Source organism: Vidua chalybeata, chromosome 2 (genome assembly GCF_026979565.1).
Source record: "Vidua chalybeata isolate OUT-0048 chromosome 2, bVidCha1 merged haplotype, whole genome shotgun sequence".
In the NCBI taxonomy this organism is placed as follows: Eukaryota; Metazoa; Chordata; class Aves; order Passeriformes; family Viduidae; genus Vidua; species Vidua chalybeata.
The window spans coordinates 35,836,525-35,849,208 of NC_071531.1; the positions used below are offsets into that span (position 1 = coordinate 35,836,525).

The 12,684-nt window shown below is 37.9% G+C and overlaps 1 protein-coding gene across 2 annotated transcripts in view; it reads left to right on the top strand.

Annotated features, from left to right (window-relative positions):
- Positions 1-12,678, top strand: part of EFNB2 (ephrin B2) — a 44,700-nt gene extending 32,022 nt beyond the window's left edge. Inside the window, exons 3-5 of one of the 2 annotated variants that reach the window (XM_053936487.1) lie at positions 6,267-6,359; positions 7,113-7,226; positions 8,827-12,678. In XM_053936487.1, the coding sequence (XP_053792462.1) occupies positions 6,267-6,359; positions 7,113-7,226; positions 8,827-9,209 (590 nt within the window). In that variant the 3' untranslated portion in view covers positions 9,210-12,678. The remainder of the gene's footprint in view (positions 1-6,266; positions 6,360-7,112; positions 7,227-8,826) is intronic. The other variant, XM_053936488.1, reaches the window with a different exon arrangement.
- Positions 12,679-12,684: the final 6 nt, after the last annotated feature.

Consider the following 12,684-nt stretch of genomic DNA (forward strand, 5'->3'; position numbering starts at 1 on the left):
TAGCTTGACTGGAGAGGGCATTGCTGCTTACTTGCTTGCTTACTTACTTACTTCTCTACTTACTTGTAGAGAATATAATTTGTGGATCCTGTTTATATATAAATCCTGAGACATGCATTATAATCCTTAATTTAAAAAGCAAGAATGCAAAGTGAAAACAAAGAATACAGAATTCTTGTCCTTTCCCTCTCATTGAAGTTCTGCCTCACATGTGGATAGAGGGGGAAAAAGGCTGGCATCAGGAGTATTTATAAACTCCATTAGCCCTAGTTTAAGGGGAAAAAAATTTATCTTAATGTGAAACAATGTGTGGAATAAGGTAGAATGAGAGTTTTTTTAATGGTTTTTAGGCTGAGAAAGTCCTCAAAATTCTGCCACCTTGACTTTGTAAATAAAAAAACAGACATTAGAAAAAAGCAAAATTATTGGTAAGCTGCTTTTATACATTTTTCATTATAGCGTTGGGGTCCTAAATTATATTGAGCAAATTCAGCAGGTTTTTTGTTTGCTGGGTTTTTTTTTAAGATAATTTCTTTGTCTTTAAAAGATCAGTAGAAAGTTTTGATTTTATTGTCTGTTGTTTAAAAACACAGACAACATAAAACAGCACTCCATTCAACTATTCATAATGCATTTAGATTTTAGTACTTACAGTTCAGGTTTGGGACTGCTGACGGTTAAATTTTAGAAGAAAGTTTCATTTTTTTTAAAAAAAGTGAAGGTTTCAGTGTCAATCTTTTTGTCACTACAAGAAAAGGGAAAGCATTAGTTGCTAGTATTTTAAACTAGGGTATTTCTCTTCTCTCTAAACATTCTTCAGCTCACCCAGAGTAATGGGTGCCAAACTACCTGTTCTTTGGTGAGAAGCCTGAACATTTTTTTTTGTTGTTGTTTCAGATCCCCATGCAGATCTGGCATTGTTACTGGGGGGGGGGGGGGGCAGAATTTAATTTGATTTAATTAAAACACTCTTTTTGTTCCCTCAGCTATCTTGTTCTTTCGTCCATGGGTAGTTTAGAAACAACCTCCCTGTTGTGATCAGTGATTTGTGGTTTTGCAGTGTGTGATTTCTGGTGTTCTTAAACATCTCCCATAAATTATCTAAATTTTTGGAAAAGAAGAATTATTTATTTAGTGCTTTACTAAGAGGATTATTAAAAGGACCAAAAGCAGATGAAAGCAGTCAGAGCACAAACAATGATGTCTGGCCAAAATAGTGTTCTATTACTTGATAAAAAACTTTCAAAAATTTTACATATACTTAGTAATCCTGAGAGTGCATGTGCGATGGAGTGCAACTTTGCTTTAAGCATAACTTCTTCCTATTGTTGGATCTAAAGCTTGTGTAGATTTTTTGCTGCTGTTTCTTCATTCTTTTTCTAAGCACAGCAGGGAAAAAGTAGAAATGAGTAGTATTATTTGATTTTATTTTATTCTGATTTTGAGAAATCTCTTTTCTGTTGCAGTATTCAAGCAGTATTTAATGAACAAAAACAGTGAAAATCATTACTATTGGATAGTACTGATCTGCCCCTAAAAAACCTGTAATTCTCAATTTGCTATTAACAGATCCACATCAGCAGCAATTAATTCTTCGTGACCTCATTAGTGATGTGTCCTTAATATATTGCCAAATTACTTTTTTTTGTCCAGCACACTAAGGAGGGACAAAATCAATTTTGCCCTTGCCCATCAGTAGACATCATTCATTTATTCCTACAGTCTGTGGTTTAAGGTCCATTTAGTTTTCACAGGAAAATTAAATATGATGATCATCGTTTCTCTCATCAGCTATATAGTCCATTCCATGTTCAAGCTCTAGAAATAGATGTGTTTTAAAGTTGTGTTGGTTCAAAGCATATGTCATTTAATTTGCAAATAGGTAATGTTTTTCATAATCCTAAAACATGAAACTGTGGGTAATAGGTGTAGCAGAATTAAAAGGCTGAGATTTTTGTCTGCTGGTGTTTTAAGTAATTGTGATGGCTTTTTTTTTTTTTTTTTTAACTAATGTGTGTTTTTAGGAATGAAGGAAGTTGAATTTTTGTGACTGTGCCTTCATTTCTAATCTCTTTGTGAATGAAAAGCTATATACAGGCACAAATCCAGCAGCTTAATTCTCTGTCTGATTAGAGCAATGTTACCAACCTGGTAGGTTGAAAACAGCCGTGATCCATGCAGTGGCGTAGCCTCCTGGGAGGCAGAGTAATAACAATCAAATGAAGACATATTAAAATGTAATATTACTTCCTCTCCATGGGGACTGTATAAGAATCATAGCCAGGAACTGTTCTTGTCAGCTGACTCTGCTATGCTCACTGACTCCCTGCCTCTGCATTTATGACTAATGCACTTTGTACAATAAACAGCACTTGTGGAGTTTTAAAAGCAAATAAATGTAGAACATCATACATTGATTTACATGAGTTCCAGCCTTTTTTGTTTGTTTGTTTGTTTTGTTGGGGGTTTTGTTTGTTTTTATACAATTCGTGTATTTCAAAGAGGGGGAGGCAGATCAGAATGAGGTTTTTTGGTTTGAATAATTTAATTTCTCCCATGTGTATGGAGGAGGAGATGTTAAAGTGGTGTGTTATGAACCTGCAAATGTATACTAGCTTCTCTAAAGTAAGTATGTATCAGCAAGACTCTTAAACCATAATTTCATAAAAGATAAGTGTTTTCTGAATGTTGAAAAGCTAAACTTGCATTCCTTATAAAATGGCAGCTGGTGTTGTATTCAAGGAATACAGACAGACAGTGTCTAATAAACTACTGTAAAAATGGCCTATAAGTTATTACAATTTTGTTAGAAAGTCTTAAAATTAGTAGAGATTTTAGCACAATTATATGTGTTCATTTTTAGGTGTGGACAAACTGGTGAATAATTAATATGGTTTTGGCTGTAATTATTAGTTTTGCAGTTGACACCAGTGGAGCAGGACAGGTCTCAGAAAATCAGAGGTATTTAACCATCAAAAGATTTAAAAATATTTTGCTACCTGTTTAGCAACATTTTACTTACTTCTACGTTCCTATGTATTGCTGTATTAATAGAAAGTGAAGTGTGGGATCCTGAGAACAAACTAACACTAATGAGAAACTTCATATTAATCATTAATTATGCTTATTAATGTTAATATTTAAACATTTAGTCTTCTTGGCAGAGGGATTTGTATGGTAGCTCATCTAAGTAATTAACTTTAACATATATCCATATTTAGACAAAATTTTTAAAAACTCTATTCTTATATATATATGTATATAACAATAAATTGGAGGGAAAGTTTAAAATCTAATTATATAAACACACTGGAGGATAACATTTCCATTTTGGATACCAGAAACTTGTGTTACATTTGTGTTTAAATCCAAAACTAGTATTTGGGGCACTTTTTTCCTTTTTTAATATCCTTTCAGTGTGAGCAGAGCTGCAAGTTCTGGGTCACTTTCCCACAGAGCTGTGGATGCAGTGGAGGAGCTAAAATGACAGTGGGTGTAATTTTCATTTGGAGATCAATATAGAAAGGCCACAGCAAGTGTTTGAGGAATATTTTGTACTCACTCCCTTGTTTGACTTCTGCACACTACACTGTCAAGGGGCATTAGCAGTATGAAACTGTGTTTTCTCTGCTGTCCCAGATTACTTCTTTTTTTCAGTGAAGCTTTTCAAAGCTTAAAATGATGTGTTTAAAGCTACCCACTTTCTTCCTGGTACACTAGGGATACGCAAGGTTGTATTTCGATAGTCTTAATGAATTTTGAAAAATAATTTCCTCCAGTGGCCTTGGGTAATTGTCAGTTTAATTACAGGAAAATCTGAATAGGAAACTTGCTTTGTCACTGAAATGCTTCTCTTTGAAAATTCCCTGTTCCTCAGGACGTAGCAGTCTGTACTCTGAGCTACAACGTAGGCTTTCCTAAAATCCCTTGAAGAACTGTGGAAAAAGTGAATACTTCTGCAAATTCATTCATCTGACATCAAAGCTATGAAAGCATTCTTTTAGCAAGCAAGCGAGGCGGATTGCGCTGGCGTAGGCACACAACCAGACTCATTGTACATCTGGGTCTTCCCATTTGGAGACTGTATTTGAAGTCATTTTGCATTCTTTTTTTCATCTTACTTTCTTATTCTGTACTGAGGTCAGACTGCATCCTCTGCATCCTGTTGAGGTCTCCTGCTCCATGGGTTAAGTGGATAGGCCTTTAAAGAATAAATAAGCATTGGCATTCAGAAGTAGCATTCTATCCAATTAAAATCAAGTAGAAGGTGTTTAAGGAGATGTGATTCCCTTTGGCTCAATTTAAAAAAGAATCAAATAACAAAACCACAAAACAAAGTCAGTTTTTATTATTTGTACATTCAATTGGTGCTCAGCTTTGGTATTTCTATTTACTGCATTTTTTCTCTGTGTCCTTCTGCTGGTACATTGGCAAATAGATCATAAAAAACACTTTCAGCAAAGACACATTTGATTTATGTCCAGGATGGGTTCTTGATATTGATTTTTTTCCCCCTCTGGGAAAAAAACAAAAAAACAAAACAAACAAACAAACAAAAAGAAACCCCAAAAAAAAAGCAACTATATGTCTCCATTATTTTCCAAGCCTGGCAATGCAGGGACACATTTCAGATCAGCTTTTATCTTAAAAACTCAACGTGCTCTTTTGTATTTTGAAAAGCCTTTTTGCCATACAGCTATTGTCATGTTTTTACAGGGGGGAGGGAACAAGAGGAGGAACTGGGAGGGACCACATATTAGGAGAAGGGAATTTTAGGAACAGAAAGCACAGTTTGGAAAGTTTGTATGGTGGCTGTAATTCGAGTTGGTCACAAAAGAGTCAGAAGTGGAACAAAAACAAGACTCAGATCAAAGGCTAGGAAGCAGGGTTCAGCAGTATGGGGTTTATATCTTTACGGCTAGAGAGAAGATTAGAGCAAGAAAAATACTGCCATGGGGGTAGGAAGACATTGTGAAGGAAAAAGGAAATATACATAGACTGCATTTGAAAGAAAATCCCCAAGGAAGGTGAAAGAGAAGGAGCAAGAATTAAAAACAAAGACCTGAAGAGTGTAAAGCCCACAAGCTGAAAGGAGAGGGGCAGAGGGAGGCATGTGCTGCTTAAGCAGTTCACCACCACCACGCCAAGCCAAGCAGTGAGCTCCCTGACATCCCATTTTCCATTTGTTTTCTCCAGTTGGTGGCCCAGCGCACCCTCTCATAAGTTTATTTTGGGCCTCAGATAAACAGCCCCAAGAAGTGACAGTGAAATTTCCATCCCCAGGACAACCAGGGTAGGAAAACCCCCGGTGCATTCCCTGCATGGTGAATCCAGAGCCCACCGTTTGCAGCTGTGCCCTGCTCATGGTGGCCGGTGGCCAGTGCAGTGCAGTGGCTGCAATACCTAATGCTGAGGAGCTGCTGAGTCCTTTGCCAGCAGCTGTTTTGCAACCAGCAGCTGGCTGGGGCAGCAGCGGCGCACCCATGCATCGTGATTCAGCGTTGTGGGTTCTCCAAGGGAGTGGTGCATGGCAAGGCAGTGTCAGCCTGCGCCCGGATCGCGTGGCTCCAGCTGGCACCTAGATAAGCATGAACAATACCGACACAGGGGAAAGCAGCCCATTGTTTGTATGAGCTAAAAGGTTTCCCTGAGAGTAGAGCATACTCCCCTTCGCCACCCGCCCCCTCAGAGGCTCCTCAAAGCTGAGAAAAGTGAGATTGTGCTTTAAAATATTAAATGGTTTTCCAATCAGTTCAGAATCTTAGCTTTCACCTGGGTCTTTTGTATGCGTTCACTTATTCCAGCAGGAGATTTGTAATAGAGGAAGCAGGTGTAACATGGTGATTATAAAGATATTGTTGGGAGGGGGAAAAAAAAGGGTGGTTTTTCAGTGCTTTTCTCCTCTGAGCCTGCCAGAGCTTCCTTTTCAGCTGACTCCATCACCTTTTTAGCAAGATGGTGTGTTTTTGTCCAAGTCAGTCAGTCAGTCAATTGTGCATAGGAAAATAAAAGGCTGCTGGGTAAATTTGAAACCTTGATAACACATTCCTCCATTTGTATATATTGTACAGCTTACCAGTGTATTCATTCCTTTGGCTTTCAACATTTCATAACTTTCCATAGGTCAGCCTGAGCAACAAAACCAGGTCCTGGTAGATTGAAAAGATCCCTGCTTTCAGACACTCATATTCACATCACTTTGCCTGTTGATTTCCTGATTTTTATTTATTTTTATTTTTGTTTATTTTTCTTTTATTTTTAATCAGCAACATCAAATGGGTCTTTGGAGGGCCTGGATAACCAGGAGGGAGGGGTGTGCCAGACAAAAACCATGAAGATCCTCATGAAAGTTGGACAAGGTAAAGACCATCTGCTGTTTCATGAAATCACTTTGATCAGTCTCAATGTCCTTTTTGGTTTTCAGGCTTCTTTTAGCAGTGTGGAGCAGAGAGCCAGTCAAGCCTAGTGTGGTCATTCCTCCCTTATAGTCTGAAAGCATAGCCTATTTTCTCTTCCTTGGCTACTGACAGATTTCTTCAGAAGGAGGGTTAGTGTAATAAGATCTCTTCATTGGAGAGATCCCTAGAAGGAAAGGTCACCTGGGAGTAGTGTGTTTCAGTCATTTTTATTTTTATTTTAAAAACAAAAGCCACAACTCTGCTGCTCAGAATTATTTAAAATACATGAAAAGAGGGAAGCTAATATTTCTATAGTTTGCTTGTTATGAATTCTGATTACAGAGAGGTTTTTGTTCATTGTGTCTTTTCACATATAGATAACCTATTGTGCAGGAAGAAAGAATTATTCTTTTAAGTAGAAGTTGGTTTAGTAGTCAATCAACTTCCTCAGTTAAACTGAAATGTCATCTGCAAAGCTTTTCTTGCCAATTACAGGAGACCTATAGTTTCTGCAGATGGCCTCACAATTTAGACCTGAAATAACTAATATAACCATTTTGCTTTAAAAGGAAAATTACATTCTTATATCTCGTAGTCCTTTGTATAAAGGTTCTTCTGTTAAACCATTTGTGTCTCATGAGGTACCTAGAGCCAGCTTGTAAGGCTCCATATCATCAAGTGCCAAAGCTGCATGAGTCCTCTTTCTCTCCCCAGATCCCAACTCAGCAGGGCAGCCACGGCACACAGATCCCACCAAGCGCCCTGAGCAGGAAGCTGGCACCAACGGGAAGAGTTCCACCACCAGCCCCTTTGTGAAGGACCACTCAGGTAGGTGTGGTAGGACTTTGCCCTGGAGCATCTTCTCCTCCTTTGTCCCCAAATGTTTTCTTTTACTATTAACATGACAGAAAAGCAAATGTTTTCATCATGAGATGAAGCAAAAGCCGGTTCTGATTGCTCCAGTGGATAGTGTGTGGGAGCTGCAAGTTTTGGCAACAGCTCCTCTCTCCCCTCTTCCACTCTGCTGTGGAAGTTAATTACATTTTTTGACAGTGTCTCTCATTTACAGGAAAATTTTTGGAGAGGACATTTGCTAAGCAGCTTTACAGTGGTCCGTGCTGCCTTACATTTAGTACTCTGGCAGATGAACGAGTCTCATTCTCTTACCGCGTAGTACATTATCAAGTGGTTCTTGACAGCCATTTATAACATTTATTTCAGGGCATCTATAATTAATGTCCTGATGTTTTAGCTGACCATGTGAAGTCTAGACATGTATGGCTGGTCTTCTACTAAATGTAAAGTTTTTGGGTTTTGTTTTATTTTTTTTTAATAATTATCTAAACAAAATAAATAGATTATTCAAAACAAATATCTTCAGGATGCATTTCACTCATAGGGTGAACAAGAGAAAACCTAACTCTTAAGACTCAAGCTGTCCAGAAGAAAATTCAGTAATTAGTAATGCTACAAAGCAAAACTTTGCTGACAGGTGATTCTGGGTTTCCCAAAAAAGGCCACAAATTTTCCTTGCCAGCTCTGTCTTTAGTTACTGGGATAATGAATCTTTCATACAGTCAGTGGCTTTAGCTGATCCCTGCAGAGGCTTTGGTAGGAAGAGTTAACAATTATGTGAATATAGCATCTGTATAATTTTTCCAATGTGAGTGAGCATCAAGAGAGGGAAATAGGTTCAAACTTAGAAGTGAAAAAGTGTCAATGAGCATTCATGTAATTTTTGTGACAAATAATATGATGGTGGGATAGGCGGCAAATATTCAACAGGCTGTTCAGCACATGAGCTTTTCCTGACTACCAAATGCGTGGTATTGTTTCCTTTTAAGTAAATGTAAGTTAATACTAACAGACATGCCATAACCATTCTTCCCGTCTCCCATGCTGCCTCAAGCTCCTTAGTTTCATTTCCAAGCAAGAGGAGTCCCTGTAAAGAGGCACTAAGGATGGTTTAACTTAAATCAATATGCAAAAGATAAAATAGCAGAGGGAGCAGTATGGCACTGAACAGTAACAGTTGTTCTGAGAATTGTCATTTCCCTGTGTTATTTTCCCTTCCAGTCCTATCCCACCCCTCTCTTGTGCCTGGGGCTGGCCTGCATCTGTTAAAAGGTGCCGTGTGCATCAAAGGCTGCCTTGTCAGTGACAGTTCTCGCTGCTGATGGATGATGATGTATGAAACAGAGTGGTTTGGGAGCAACACAAAAGTGAGACCAAAAGGCTCAAAGTCTTGCTTTATATTGATTGCTGACTTCGGCTGTTTGCATTTAGCTATCTAACAGGGTAATTGGTTTGTCAAAGTTTAGCTGTCAGTTAATTCTTCCAGTCTTGCTTACTCTACACATTTTTAAGCGATGTAAATGGGTCACAGGATGGCAATAACTTTTGTCTATTGTATTTCCGTTCTTTCCAGGATCTAGCACAGATGGCAGTAAGGCTGGGCATTCCAGTATACTGGGTTCAGAGGTGGCCTTATTTGCAGGGATTGCATCAGGGTGCATCATTTTCATCGTCATCATCATCACTTTGGTGGTTCTTTTGTTGAAGTACCGGAGAAGACACAGGAAGCATTCCCCGCAACACACGACAACTCTATCACTTAGTACATTAGCCACCCCAAAACGCAGTGGCAACAACAATGGTTCTGAGCCCAGTGACATTATCATTCCTCTAAGGACTGCAGACAGTGTCTTTTGTCCCCACTATGAAAAGGTCAGCGGCGACTATGGACATCCGGTGTACATAGTTCAAGAGATGCCTCCTCAGAGTCCAGCAAACATTTATTACAAGGTCTGAGGAACACACAACCAGCTCTGTGGTACAGTTGAGTCGTAGAGGAAACTCACTGGTCAAATGCTTTCTGTTGGGGTTTGTGATGACGCCTTGTGCGCTAGCATTGACTTAAGCACAGGGGGGAGAAGGCAACAGCTCTTTCTCCAGGAACCAACGCAAGCTGGACAGCTTACCTAGTCTGTAGAATCCCTATCTCGGTGAATAAGTATTCACTAAAAGCTGGAAGACTTTTATGTAGAAGATGCCCATTCTGATTGCTGTACTCTTGTTACATTCATCATCCTCAAAGCCATGTGCTGTGGGCATTCAGGCGTGTACAAAAGCCAAGGGAAGATGGAGCAATCTGTGGATGTTAATAGCTCTAGGCATCCTGGGAAGGTGCTCTAGGATTTATCAAGCTTGAAATGCAATCTTCTGACTTTTGTGTGTCTCTCTCAGTGCGTACTGGATTTGTCACACAGATCTTGGTGTCTAAGTAAGACTTGTTAAAGTTCTCTTGCTTTTAGTCCGTCACTGTTCCATTTGTTTCTGTTATCCAGGGCTCTGCCATCCTTCACATAAGATTTCCTTTCACTCCACCTCCTGAATCACTAATGGAACATTAGTGTTTGGAGATCCACTCTCCATCCATCTGCTACAGCAGCCTCACTCGAATGGGTAATGCATTTATAAAAATTGTGTTTGATAGTACGGAGACTTCCAGCCAAAAAGTTAGGCTGTCAACAAAGTCAAGAGCAGGACTGGGTGGTGGAGGGAAGGGCTGATTGAAGTTGCAATTGAATATTGCTGCCTCAGAAATAGAAGCTGGGAAGAAAAAAAAATGCATTTAGGTAGCACAGCACTTTGGTATGCTAAGTTTTAAGAGGCAAGTAGGAAACACAATAACATGTGCAGTGTATTAAGGCTGCATTTGAAGGAATTCACGGTTATCAAATACCAGTGTGCAGAAAAAAATAGTACCTTCAATACAGTAGAACAAAGGGGTATTGTTAGTAAGTCAACAAGCCTGGAGAAGACAAGACAATGGCAGGCCACTGAAGAGGTATTAGGGCAGGGCTGTTGTGGTACTGGCAATAAAATACACAGCTTTGAAGCTGTAGCAAAAACGTAGTCTGCCTTGTATGACTTTTAAGCAGACTCAGCTGCTATACTATCACATTATACTAAACACAGGGAAAGCATTTAAGAAAACAACTGAGAGCCAAGTGCCCAAGATGATTATAAGCCAGTGGGTCAAATGAGCTATAATTCTATCACTAATAAAGTTGAGGGGAAAAAAAACAACAAAACAACAAACCACAAAACCTTGCTCATTTCTGAAAGTAAGGCAGAATTTCTTTGTGACTGACCCATTTGGCACTTTGGCTTATTGTAGTGCTGTCCCTGCACCGTAAGTGTAGGTACTGGCTGACACAGCAGTTCATTGGTGCTCTGTTGCAATGTTAAAGCACATATGGCAAAACTCTGGCAGTCTGTAAGAGTAAAATAAATTATGACACTGAGATGGAGGAGGAAAATATGTCTTATTTATAATAGGTGTATAGAACACAAGGGATATAAAGTGAGAGTTTTTCTTTTGTTCATTCTTTCTTACTTTTGGTTTGGATTTTTGTACTAATATATATTTTGAGATTGCACAGAATCTACACCAGAAGATGTGAAATTCATTTGCGGCAATTGCATAGTCTTAACTTGTCATCATTTTACATATATGTGTGTGTGCGTGTGTGTGTCTAAGTATATACACACATATATAAGTATATATGCATACGTATGTATTTGTATGTATGCATATGTGCACATTTTTTAAAAAAATAAAATACTTCTGGAAAAAAAAATCAGCTATCCTAAACCACCAGTGGGAGCATAGTTTAAAAAAAAAATTCCAAAGCATCTTGTAAGAGGAAAGTAGAAAATATAAGGTCCAAAATATCAGGAATTCAGTGTTACTGCATCACATATTTAACAGCAACAAGATGTGCCAGCATTTATTTTCTGTGTTGTGTTTTCCCTTGCCTTACAGGCTGATGTGTTCTGTAGATTTTGTTGAGGTTCGTAGAGGGGGCTTTCAGGTTAAAGTTTTCTCTTTAGCATGGCTATTCCCCTAAAGCTCGCACCCTAGGGAGGAAATAAAAAAAAAAACTCTACTTTTATATGTGCTATGCAAATAGACATTTCTAACATAGTCATGTTACTATGGTAACACTTCGCTTTCTGATTTGGAAAGAAAATGTAGCAACAGCATTTTAGGGTTCTCAGACCTCTGGTGAGCACCTGCAAGAAAAAAACAAAAATAAAAAAAAAAGAAAGAAAAGAAAAATATCTGTCATAGAAATGATCACTGTCTTTGTTTTCTGAACCTGAAGATAATGTTGGGATGTTCGTCCAAAGGAGAGAAACAAAAAACAAAAAAATTACAACCCATGGTTCTGTGGAAGGTTACCATGGTGACTAACTACAGTACATATGTAATTCTTTTCAACAACCCTTCTTTTCTATGAATCCATCCATACAAGGTTCTCTTGTAAGTCATTAAGATTTTATTTTGGGGGAGGGGAAGGGAAAAGATAGGCTTACTGATCTTTATTTTTATTAAATCATATCTATGCTTCATCAGTTGGCTACATTCTAGTTATATACTAAACTGTGAAAAAAAATCAGACTAATTGCTCAAAAGCAACCTGCAACCAATTGAAAAAAAAAAATGTACTGTGCGTCTGTTTTGTGTCTGGTGCAGAATTATGACAATCTACCAACTGTTCCTTTCTTTGACGTTGGTCCAGCTTTGAAAAGTTACTGTAAATGCCTTGCTTGTATGATCATCCCTAGTCACCCAAATTGGAATTTGCACCATCATGTCTAAGTGAAGATGCTGTAAATAGGTTCAGATTACTGTATATGGATTTGGGGTGTTACAGTAGCCTTATTCACATTTTTAATAATTAAAAAACCCACATGAAAACAAGATAAAAAAAGGCTTTTCTTAACCAGATTGTGTATATAGAGCAATGTTGGTTTTTTATAAAGTCTGAGCAAGATGTTTTGTATAAAATTTGAATTTTGCAATGTATTTAGCTACAGCTTGTTTAAAGGCAGTGTCATTCCCCTTTGCACTGTATTGAGGAAAAAATTATATAAAAGGTTGCCAAATTGCCGCATATTTGTGCTGAAATTGTGTACCATGAATATTTATTTAAGAATTTCTTTGTCCAGTTTGTAAGTAACACAGTATTATGCTTGAGTTATAAATAATTTCTTCTTTCTTTTTCTTTTTTTTTTAATTTTATTTTTTTGTTTTGTTTGTTTGTTTGTTTCATTCTATATTAAAAGTAGCTGGTCATAAGTTTGAAATCTGCTTTAGTTCCACATTACAATTAGTTCCCAGAAAATGAAAATTATGAAAATCACATTCCACCTCTGTTTCAAACTGAATTTGTTCTTAAAAAAATAAAATATTTTTTTCCTATGGAAACCTTGC